This window comes from Sinocyclocheilus anshuiensis, unplaced genomic scaffold (assembly GCF_001515605.1).
Source record: "Sinocyclocheilus anshuiensis isolate Anshui unplaced genomic scaffold, SAMN03320099.WGS_v1.1 scaffold188, whole genome shotgun sequence".
Classification (NCBI taxonomy): Eukaryota; Metazoa; Chordata; class Actinopteri; order Cypriniformes; family Cyprinidae; genus Sinocyclocheilus; species Sinocyclocheilus anshuiensis.
Genome location: NW_015555768.1, coordinates 1,198,425 through 1,211,129, shown reverse-complemented (window position 1 = coordinate 1,211,129; position 12,705 = coordinate 1,198,425). Strand labels below are relative to the sequence as shown.

Here is a 12,705-nt window from a genome sequence, read left to right as displayed (position 1 = left end):
CTATGAAAAGAAATTTCACAACACCATTGAGATGCTTCGGAAACCTTTAAATTTACATTTATGTTCTCTGCAGAAGCTTTCTTACCAAAGTGACATTTGTGTTTGTTCTGGCAGCTTAATAGGGAGCCAAGGATACAAATCGAACCTTCAGACAAAACCTCAAAGTGCTAGGCAAGAGAACACTTATTTCTTTGCAGGTATATTTCAGCATCATTGATATGCAAAAGATATAAAAATACACTCTTGAAACCTCTACATCAAAGGAAACTTGCAGGTTCAATACACGGCACGGAAGATCTATCGACAGTATATCTGTCGATTACCACAGAAAATCATTTGGGCTCATTTCTCAGTGTGAAAACTCACGGGAAAAACTGTGTAAGTCTATGAGGTAAGGCTGTCTGGAGAGTTTAAAGAAGAAACTTGCAGCTCATATTTTTAGTAAAACACTTTTTTCAATTTTACAAGTTATTAGTTGATCTGTAAGTCATTCTTTGAGTGGTGGGACAATTTTTCTAGCTGTTAAAAAATAATTGACTCTGCACACAATTTTTATTGTTCATTTTTACAAACTTCAGCGTGCAACTAAATGACTCTCTGTGGTAATCATCAGCATTTTACATATGCTTTCAATACATTTTTATTGAATTTGAAAGATTAATTTAAAGCAAAACAGACAGTGCAACCCATATAGAAAATTATATACAAATACATAGTAATACATACATACATAGTAAATATATATATTGTAAACAGTGCATTTGAAAGAAAATTCAAAATACAGTATATTACAAAATACTTCAAGGGGCAAGAAAAAAGTTTACAGTTTGATAATAATGACAGATTGCCCTTGTCCTATATGTTGTGTTACAGAGAGCAGCCAAAGTAGTAAATAAAAACTGTGCAGCCTATTTTAACTATCATTAATGTCCTCTCAAAGAGAAACTTGTTGCTATCTTACAGCTTTGCCACGCTCAATGAAAAACAATCACATCCTTTGAAATCTGGGATTAAGAGGGATTCAGCAGGCAAATATTAATTCCTGCAGGGCTGGTCCATGGGACTTCAGAGGCCCGCTGATACACACACAGTCAAGTGAGCTTCCTTTGTAAATACCACGATCAGAGAAAAGTCTGTCCTACACATGCTCTTTTATGAGGATTGTGCTGTGTTTCAGCCAAGTAACCTTTACTTTTCTTTACTGAACAATGCAGCACTTTGAGGTGGTTTTGTGTTGTGCATTCTTGCTGTGATTTATTTGTGTAGTTGGAGCAGATGTAGGGCTGGAGTGCTGAATCATGAAGTGCTGAGTAAAAGCATGAGAGAGTCCTACACACAGTACTGCCACATGTCAGCCTCACAGTGAAAGCCATCAGGGACCAGTGTGATCCGAGGGTGGCTGTTCAGTCATGATAGAACAAATCTGAATGTTCCAACATCTATTATTAGACTCTTTCTGTGATGTTTGCAAAATGTTTATATTTTAAAAGGGGTAATTTCATGAATAAACAGACCTGCATGAGTGCTGTTTGCACAGGGACCACTCACATTTGTCCTTTATGCCCTAGCAACCACTCAAAAAACCTTAGCAACCCCATAGCAACACCCTGGCAACCACTCACAACACAATAGCTTTGTACTGGTGAGTTTTGCACAGACAAACACCACTCACATTTGTCCTTTATGCCCGAGCAACCACTCAGAATACTATAGCATCTAAATAGCAATGCATTAGAAACCACTCAAAACACCTTAGCAACAGCACAGCAACAGCATAGCAACACCCTGGCAACCACCCACAACACACTAGCATTGTGCTAGTGAGTATTGCACAGACAAAAACCACTCAAATTTGTCCTTTATGCCCTAGCAACCACTTAGAACACTATAACATCTACATAGCAACACACTAGAAACCACTCAAAACACCTTAGCAACTGCATAGCAACGCCCTGGTAACCACCTACAATACACTAGCATTGTGCTGATGATTTTTGTATAGAAAAATGTCATTCATATTTGCCTTTATGCCCTAGCAACCAGTAAAAACACTATGGCAACTGCACAGCAATAAACTAGAAACTGCTCAAAACACCTTAGCAACTGAATAGCAATGCCCTGGCAACCACCCACAACACACTAGCACTGTGCAGGTGATTTTTGCATGGAAAAACACCACTCACATTTGTCCTTTATACCCTAGCAACCAGTCAGAACACCTTAGCAAATGCATAGCAATGCCCTGGTAACCACCTACAATACACTAGCATTGTGCTGGTGATTTTTGTAAAGAAAAATGCCATTCATATTTGCCTTTATACCCTAGCAACCAGTCAGAACACCATAGCAACTGCATAGCAACACACTAAATCCTTGACTAACATCATAAGTGAGTAGAAGTGTAAAATTTAAATCTATCCTATGCTCACAAAGCAAAGAACCACAATAATAAAGTTAACGACCCAATAAAAACCTCCACCCAGTCAAACACACATATTACATCTGTGCATATTGATATGATATTTCCAGCGTCTCGTCTCTTTCTTGCAGTAGATTGAGTGCAGTTATTTACTCTATGTAAAGATGTTTGCTGCGTTTATGAGACCTTGCTGCAGTCATGGCTTCTAATGACTGTCATAGCGCCACAGACCGCCTGTTCTCCCTGCCTCGTTAGGGCTCGACATTGACAAAATAGGTCATTGTAATTCGGTATATGCTAAAGGACACAGAAGCGCTGGAGCGAGGAGAAACTAACCCATGAGAGAGAGAGAGAAACCAGGATCACTGCAGGACTCTGCTTCACATTGGCTTTGAAAGGCATCTGAAGTCTGGCTTTGCACAATGACATGCATGCAAGCTTCTATTCTGAGTTATTATGAATTTTTTAACAAGATTTTCTTTCTTTTTCTTAAAGCAGCCTCCTTTTCGTCCTCTTTCCTCTCCACTCTTATTTTTGTTATACAGAGGAAAAGGTCATTGTATAAGTAGCACAGAAAAATATCACTGCAGAACAGCAGTATTTTACCTCGTTTTACCCGATATTCAGACACTAATTAATCACGCTGTCTCAGGCATTCAAAGACCTGCTTGAAATGACAGATTAATTATTATAGACTGAACAATTTCATAAGATTTTAAATTGATGTGGTGATTGGGTCATTTTCAAGAACTGGTGCCATTTGTGTCCCCATGACTTAACATTGATATAATTAACAGGTTACTCAAATTATGCAGCGTTCCAGACAAAGTGAGACATTTCACAATGCTAGTGTGTTGCTAGGGCATTGCTATACCTTTGCTGTGTTCTGAGTGGTTTCTAATGCATTATGTAGATGCTATAGTGTTCTGAGTGGTTTCTAGCGCATAAAGGACAAATGTGAATGGTGTTTGTGCAAAACTCACCAGCATTATGTGTTGTGGGTGGTTGCCAGGGTGTTGCTATGCAGATGTTATAGTGCTCTGAGTGGTTGCTAGGGCATAAAGGACAAATGTGGTGTTTGTCTGTGCAAAACTCTCCCATACAATGCTAGTGTTGTAGTGGTTGCTATGCAGTTGCTAAGGTGTTCTGAGTGGTTTCTAGTAGGTCATACTGTATACATACTGCAGATTGAGAAGTATGCTGTTATTCCAACCCTATCTCATGAAAGTGCGTATAAATAGTACGCTAAATAAAAACGAAAACTCGTGGTATTGATACGCTAAAATGGATTTTGGCGTGTATATGCTACGCGATGGGTAGGTTTAGGGTTGTGGGGTAGATGCGTATCATATGTACGCGAAAACTGCGTATCATATGCACGCCAACAAATTTCGTATCATATGCACGCGAAAACTGCGTATTATATGCACGCCAAAGTCCATTTTTGCGTATCAATACCACGAGTTTTCGTTTTTATTTGGCGTACTATTTATAGGCATTTTCATGAGACCGGGCTCGTTATTCTGAACATAACCAGAGTTCATGAACTAAAAATTTTACCTGCCAAACACGCTTTATCTTCAGAAGGTTATTCCAGGTTCATCTCGTCTGAATCTCTTCACAATATCAACAGTACTTTCCCTTTCTCTCTCTCTGTAGAAGTTTAAATATCCCACTTCTGAGAATGAGCCCCATTGTTTGATGCATTTGACACTGCATAGTGTTTAATGGAAATAAAATGTAAAATAAAACATTAGTGTTTGTTTTTCTTAAGAATGTCGTAAAATTTCCAGGTCGCCATTTATTAAAATTACACTGAAATGATTATATACACAATATTAAAACATCACAAGACACAAAGTTTAAGGTTAATTTTGACCACATGGAAGTACAGGATTGGACTTAAAGCAATGAAAAATACAGCAAGATACTTCGCAAAATCAGGTTTTTTAATATTAAAAGTCAGCTGAAATGGGAAACCTGTTTGAAAACAGTCAATATTTTTACAGTTTTGTTTAGTGCCACTAGGAGGTGGAGAAATTACACACTGCCTCTAATTTCGATACCTTTTGACCACTAATCTAAAGATTGGGGTGGATGCAATATAATGATGTCTACAATGCTTACAGCCCTTACAGTTTTACTGAACAGTAATCTTTTTAAATGAAATGCTAAAAAACTATTTTTAAACACAAATGGTACCGTTTCCTAAGAACGACCCAATTATCAGGCCTTCCTGTACATGCACAAGGATAGTGAGCTGTGTTTGCAGCTTTGACAGCAGTTCTTGAAAGCTAAACATCAGCAGTTAAACCAAACAGAGGAGTCATGTATTCAGTCCCCTGATATGCGTTAGGCCATAATGCATTTTTATTTATTTTTTACTTCCACCCTAGAGAATGTTCATTTAATCTACAGGATTATTGTTGCTGGAGATGTGGATCCATGTTGAACAGACATAAACCGAGAGTGCTTACAGGTGGTGGTGTAAAGAGACCGTTAATTGGAAGTTAATGAGCCTGACTAAAGATCTTCATCAGTGGGACCTTGGGTGAGGTGCAATTAAAGCAAACCTGCAGCGTGAAGCTACTGAAGTTCATTCAGCGCAATAAAAATCAGCGACCCGATGCTCAGGTCTCTTATGTGCCATCTGCAGCTGCGCCCAAGGCACCAGGACAATAAAACAAGGCCTTATGCTCTCAAATATCATTTATTCTACAGTCTCTGCTTTGTTATTTGAAATTTACAAAGAATAATAATTTGATTTTGGTCCTGCACTTTTATTTGACTGGAACTCTATTGAGTTTATGGTGTCTTGTGATGCAAAACTCACCAGCCCAACGCTAACATATTATGAATGGATGTTTTTAGTAGGTCATGCTGTAGAAATAGAGTGAGAAGTATGCTGCTGTCCTGAACATAGCCACAGTTTGTGACCTAAAAGTTCTATCTGCCAAACTTTCTAAAACATGCTTTATCTTCAGAAGGTTATTCCAGGTTCGTCTGCATCTCTTCGTAATATCAACAGTTCTTTCCTCTTCTGTCTCTCTGTAGCTTATGGCGCAGACATCGTCAACACGTTAAAAAGAAGCCCGACGCTTTCATCATTCTTTCTTTGCATTTCGGGAGAAATGAAAGTCAGTTTGAGGAGCATTGTGGGGTTTGGTTAATCAGCGTGTTGTGTGGGGGTCCTACTGTGCCTGAGTCTTAGCCTGGATTTAATTAATATCTATGCTCTCCTCCCCAAGGGCTGCTGTCCCGGAGGAGGTATGACATATAAAACTGAGTGCCTCAGGGATTTGTTTTTGGATGTTTTTTTTTTTAAACTAATTTTCACATTCCCCCACCAGGAGAGGCATGTATTATTTCAACCCATTTTTGAGGTTGATAAAAAAAAGAGGGATTATTTATGGATATCTTGGTCTCTTCGATCGATCAGGTGCTGTTTCTTTCTTTCTTTTTTGGGGGGGATAATGCAATTATTTTAGTATCACACAAAAACGATTTGAGATTAAATAGTATGTCTGACAAGACCAGTGACATTAAATTGTTGTGAAACAGCTAATACTGTACTTAAAGGCCCATATACAAAAAATAACAACTTACATAAAAAAATTATAATGTGTTAGTTTTATACATTTGTGTTAGTAATTGTAAACAGTAATACATTGTAAAACTTATCTGATCAATAGACAGATATACAATATAGAAATAATGATAGATGGATAGAGAGATAAACGATAGAATGTTGAACAGAATGATAGAACTATAGAATGTAACAGAACAAATGACAGATAGAATAATAGATAGAACGAATGATAGAATGCTATATTGAAGATAGAAGCATTACAATAGACAGATAAAACAATAGAATGATAGAACGAACAATATGGAATGATAGATAGCCACACCAATAGATGATAGCTAGATAGATAAACAAAATGAACATATTAAACAATGTAAAGAACAAAATAGCCTTTTATTCACTTTCATATTAGCTCCGAGTCGCTTTTGTCTTTAGAAAACAAGATTAATATCTATCACATCCACAAACAAAGTAGCATGTGCAGATGAAAAATAGTTTTGTATTTTCCCAGTACATATAATATAGTATTTAGACAGTTCAGAAAAATAAAAGCCTCTCCATCCCTTTATGAAATAAACTCCCAGAGAGTGATTCTCATCTGGGAAAGGGAGCTCAGGCCGCAGAGATCTGCTTCCCAACAGTCCAAGAGTCCAACAGGACCATGTATTCGTTCTTCACACAAGTAGCAGCTTTTTTTTTTTTTTTACACAAATATATGCTTAGAGCAAGATTTCCCAACACATTATTGAATATAGAATCATACAATACATTAACAGTTCCCACATAACATTTCAAAGAGAAAAAACAAGTGAAAAGACTTCTTACAACATCCGACAACCGCAGATGTTCAAATTCAGCAACTTGAAAAGCAAAACGAGGCAAAGGTCTTAACAGTTTTGAGCCACGTAAGTATCAACTCCATTGTCTCCAGTTTGGTGTTTGGATTTGTGACTTCATAAGCAGGTAACAAGCATTAAACAGGTTTTCTCAATGAGAAATATTGATATGATCTACTGTCTTACAATGGAAACTTGTACATGGTACGAAATCTATGCTGGTATTAGGAAATAATTTAGAGACTCCTCCACAAAAGGAGAAACATCGTCTCAGCCAACATCTCTACGGTCCAATCAATTATTCAATAAATGGCTTTTTTATGTAACGCGTGTCTTCATTTGCATAAAGGTTTCAGTGACTAGAACATTTACACATGCTGGTTACCAACAATCATTTACAATTTTCTTGCACAATTAAAACTTGCACAAATACAATTTCTGCACAATTTTGGTTCTAGGACTAGGATGGAAATAAACATTTCTGGAGCTTTACTTGTTATAAGCACAATAAATATTACTGATTAATATTACTCCGCATATTATTCTGGGATGACTTTAGAAAAAAGAACAATGTTTTTAGAAGCTATAAATACCAAAATAGTTTGTCACTGGACGAGCACATACCCAGAAATCCAACTTTTACAAGGCCTATTTAATGTGGTATTATGATACCCAAACAGTCATTGTAGGTCCAGAGACGTGCAGCATTAGTTTCATTATCTGAAAGGGGGCAGCGATTTCATCAACATGACAAAAGCTCATTAATATTACAATATTAGACATTGTCTGAATTCATGATTTTTAAATCATTTATTTCTGTATTTGTAAAACAGAAATAGTTTTAAAAAGATATGGCTCGCTATTTCTGTCTCTCAAGCGTGCTAGTTTGTAAACAACTCGTCTGGGGATAAATTAAGTCACCACTATGTAATAGTTCATTTCGGGGAACCGAGCACAGTATGCTGTCACTGTATTGATCAGTGCTGATGTACAGTAAAAGTAACAGCAGCATCAGAGCAAGGGAAATAGGAGGAGTTTAGCTCAAAGACATCAGCTGTTAAAACACATTCGCAGTGCATTACAGAGCATAGCCACACAGACATTCAGAGGCACAAACAATCCCAGCAATCCAGACAAGCTTAGGAAAGTGACAAGATGGCTGAAAGCAGTACTGCAGGCTTACCACACTGCATTAAAGCTCAAGATCGGGGAAAGTATTACTCACAAATCACTAAATTCATCATCACAGTGAGTTATCTGATATTGCAGGCTTATTATTTTGCCCACCGCATGGTGTAAAAGAACCACAAGTAACTCACCAATGAAAATCAATTTGTTTTGTGTGAATTTGATCATGGTTAACCTCTTAAGACCCGGCAAAACATTTTAGGAAAAAATTAGTATTTTTTTAATGTCATTACATTGTTTATAGAGCATTAAAAAAAAAAAAAACATAAAAATGATATTTCATTCATAAGTTATGCTACGTCCTCGTAAGAGGACATCGGGACTCAATAAAAAAACAAAAAAACAAAAAAACAAAACATGAATTGATTGATTGAAACAATTGATTTAAAAAATAAAAAAATCACCAATACATTTTTAGTTTTCAGGATTTTTTTTTTTACCAAACTTTGTATAAAGATAATTCTCAACTATGTTATAACAGAATGATTTGATATACCACTTTTCTTTATGCAAAATGTGTGTAAAATGGCCATAAACAGGTTTTCTCATTATATATAATGTATCTATAAACTAAATCTAATTTGCACATTAATGTGTTTTTGGGGCAACATGTAATGAAAAAGGAAGTGTAATAATGGGAGTAATAATTGACAAGATTTTCATAATAATACATAATATTTCATAGGAATATTGAAATATAATTTCTTTCCGTATTCATTTGTTGTGTCTCCCAAAATGCATAATAAACATGCTTTTAGTCCCGGTGTCTTCATATGAGGACATGTATGAAATCAACGTCCTGTTTCGTAACAGAAAGTCATATTTTGATTTGAAACCCCATAACATTTTCGTGAGATGTTGATTTATGACACACAGTTAAAAAATTAGTCGGATTTAAATGATAATTACAAAATATCATATTTCCATAAGAGTGTCACTAAATTAATATCAGACATTTTTGAAGACCAAGGAGAGGGAGTGGTCATGGTGAAACATCCAAACATTTAGTATCTCTAAAAAAGCCCTGAATGTGCTCTGTACAGGACATCCAGACTTAAAACTGTGGTCTCAGAGAAATTCACTAAAATATAATGTCCTCATATGAGGATGCAGGGTCTCAGGAGGTTAAGCTGATATCAGTTCACCGAGCTTAGCACGTGGAAACGTGAGGGGGTGACTCCCAAAATGCCCCCCGAACAGAACATTCAATGTGTCGACTTGTGGGCGTCCATGACATCATCGGTACATATTAAAAGGACACCAAGAGCTGTGGTGAACATTTACTGATCTTCAAGGCTTTTCTCAAGTGCTTCATCTTAAAACAAACAGTCATTCACTGAGAAAAGAACAGTTCGCATTGGTCCATGTAACAAATCAGCCATGAGGTGCACAAAATGCAGGAGAGAACAATCTGAGAGGTGACAAGCGTAAGCAATTGCAGCATGCTACCAGCAAATCCTCCCAAGTTCATTACAATTACGCAGATATCAAACCAGAACACTCTTTAAAACAACAAAAAGCACCAACTTAAAGAGCCAAAATGTTCTAAAGTGAAAGACACTGTTGCCCAAATGTTCTTAAAACGGAAAACAAGGATGTTATGTGTGAGTTCAGCAAACTCAGGTCAAATGAAATGATATAAACGGCCGTACAGAAAAGGCTGTATGCAGTGGAGGCAGTTACTGTCCATAAACACTGACTACAGCTTTCTGCAGAACTCTATATATAACCACCATGATTTCTCCACAGGAAACTTGAGAAACTACAAGCACAAGAAGACATGCAAATAATTGTTGACTTTGTTTGTCAGTTGATACGTATTTGCGTGCCTGCTTTGACACGTCGAGCTGTTGACAGCTTTGCGGTAACAACCGTGAGTGTGATTTTAACACATCAGACGAACATAGCATAAGAGGCAGGCTGCACAAAACTACTAACAACATCGAAAGCAGCTGAAGCTACATACTTCCTGTTCTGCCATAAATTACTTTATTTACAAGGATTAATGTGTTTTACACTTATAGCTGGCGAGTTAGATGTATCAGTTATATACAGTGTCAGAAGTGAGAGGGTTTTGGTTGCGTGAAGGTTCTTATAGCCCTTTAATGCGGCAGTGTAAAAATAAAAAGACGAGAGCGAGAGAAAATGCGAAACAAGAGAAAAAAAAGGATAGAGATGCTAAGATGGATTGTATATAAACAGCTGGTCTTTGGTCTCCTCTGGTGTTTTCTTTTAAAGAAAAAAAAAAGCATGAAACTGCAAAGCTTCACTGCGACACTTCTGAAACCTTCACCTGCATTGTCAATGCTGCCAGAGAAAGGGCTCCTTGATAGAATTACTAAAGACAACAACAAAAACAGAAAAGCAAGAATACAAAATTCAATCTTTCAAATCTTGGAATGGGTGCAACATATATCTACAAGAAGAAGGTTCTGAAATAAAGGAATGATGCAATAGAAGAAAAAGATTGATACATTCCAGATCATGATATCACTCAGAATCTCTTTGTATCTTTTCCTCCCTGGTTCCACCTCTTCAAATCCTGGGAATGGCTGTTACATTCCTCTGGCATTTTCAATGCCACTTTAGGAAAATGGACTCCTTTGTCCATGGAAAAAAAACACAAAATGTTTAAATAACAGTGTTACTATAAATGATGTATTTGTGTCTCTGTAATGCCGAAGAAAGAAATTAACTTGCATGCTCCATCTGTGAAGTAAATATCATTTTATGCCTTGATTCAATCAAAGGATACCTCGTCTGGTCCATAACTCATAATGTTACGGTGAGAAATCAAAAATAAAATTGAGATCGCCGAGTTCCAAGTTCACATGAGCATTCTGGTATATGCATCTCACGATGCACCAAGAAACATCAGAAATAAATAAATAACCGTCCATGATGATCATATAAAAGGCAAAGGAAAATCAAAAGAGCAAATAGTCTATGAAATGCCACCATCAAGCCCAGAATCGGGCCGCTCTGTCAACCAATCGTGAAGGCCGGCTGAGAGCGCACTCCTCCCGAGTCAACATTGGAGCAGAAGCCCCGCCCAACTCACAGCAGAACTTGATATGGAGTGTCCCATCTTTCATTGGCCGTCCTCAGCGTTTCATTGGCTGGGGAGGGAGCCAATCACCACGGCAGGAGATAAGGGAATTAAATCGCAAGTTATGGTTTCTGTGGTCCAGGGGAGAGAACGACAGGTGTGGATAGGCCATCCACGCTCAGTGCTGGGATCTGGATCTGATTGCTTCCGTTGGAGGGGAACTGTAAGAATAACAAGAAGTTATTAATTAGGATTTAAGCTTGATTATTAAAAGGTGGGGTTTTTTTATGTATTGTACATGCTATCCATCTCCACAGAACAGTGTTATTTTAGTATTATTGATATACTGTGATAGTTTGTTAATATTTTGTATTAGATTTTATGTTTATATTATCTGTTTTCTTTTTAATTTTAGTTCAAGTTTTAGCAATTTTGTTGTTTGTCATTTTTCTTAGTGTTTTTTCTTATATCGTTTTTAAGCTTTAGTTTTTAATTTATGTAGTTTTATTTTTTTTAATACTTCTACTTAAAACAAAAGTGAGAAATTTTGTTTTAACAGTTTATTTTTAAGTTTAAAAGTTTTTTATATTTTATTTTATTTCAGCTTATATTTATTTTACTCTAAGTAATGGAAATATATATATACACACTCACACACGTAGTGAATTTGCTTTCGCCAACCTAGGGAGGCAAAATAGTGTAGTGATAGGTACTCACATCACGATGACATTATGATTTTTGGATCACGTGTCACTTAAGGCGCGGTTATGAGTACATCAGATAAGAAATATTGGTGGGATATCTAACTTGTAGAACCTCTTACTGTATTATCAACACAAGGAAGACACAAGTGTAATAAAATGTATTTTATTAACAAAAGATAGACAAGAGTAATCAACAACTACTAAATGAATATCAAATGAAAAAGGAATAAAGTGCATAAAATGCATAAAATGCAATCGATTCAGTTGGATATTGCTATGGCAGAGTTATGTTATCTTATGAAAAGATAAACAAACTAATAAGGCGAAGAACCTTATTGTCAGACTCTGGGCCAGGTTTTGTGTGTGTCTTTGCTCCCTATGTGCTCCGTCTTCCAGTTTCTCTGTCTCGTGTTTTCAAGTTCATTGTTCCCAGGTGTTTCCCATGTTGATTGTCTTATTAGTTCCAGGTGTCCCTTGTCTTCCCCTCATCAGTTCCTGTGTATTTAAAGTGTGTTCTAGTTCTTGTCCTTGGTCAGTCGTTGAACGTCATCCTGATGTGTCGAGTCCTGTGATCCCCAGCCTTTGTTAATAAAACCCTTTTGATTTATTCTACTCCGTGTCTCCTCGCTCCTTCGTTCCCGTGTTCCTCGTGTGTGTGCACCGTGACAGAACGACTGACCCCAAAACAGTAAGCGGCGCTCCTTCTTCCGTGTTTTATTTTCGTTTTTGAACAGTTTTTTGGTTTTCCTTTCTCTCCCCTGTTCGTCTCCGCGGTACGAAGACCGCCCAGCTGTGAAGCGTGCCGGCCGCGCCGTTGTCATGCCCGCCAGCCGGGGCTTTCTCCAGCCCGCTGACCGGGCTGATGTCAAGCCCGTCAGCCGGGGCTATCTCCAGCCCGCTGGCCTCGCCGATGACAAGCCCGC

General features: G+C 37.3%; 1 protein-coding gene across 2 annotated transcripts in view; it reads right to left on the bottom strand.

Moving 5' to 3' along the window:
* Nucleotides 1-9,100: 9,100 nt before the first annotated feature.
* The window catches only part of LOC107674356 (ETS domain-containing protein Elk-1-like), a 27,069-nt gene continuing 23,464 nt past the window's right edge, over nt 9,101-12,705 (bottom strand). For both annotated transcript variants that reach the window (XM_016468313.1, XM_016468314.1), the window contains exon 9: nt 9,101-11,299. In XM_016468313.1, coding sequence (XP_016323799.1) covers nt 11,201-11,299 — 99 coding nt within the window. In that variant the 3' untranslated portion in view covers nt 9,101-11,200. The remainder of the gene's footprint in view (nt 11,300-12,705) is intronic.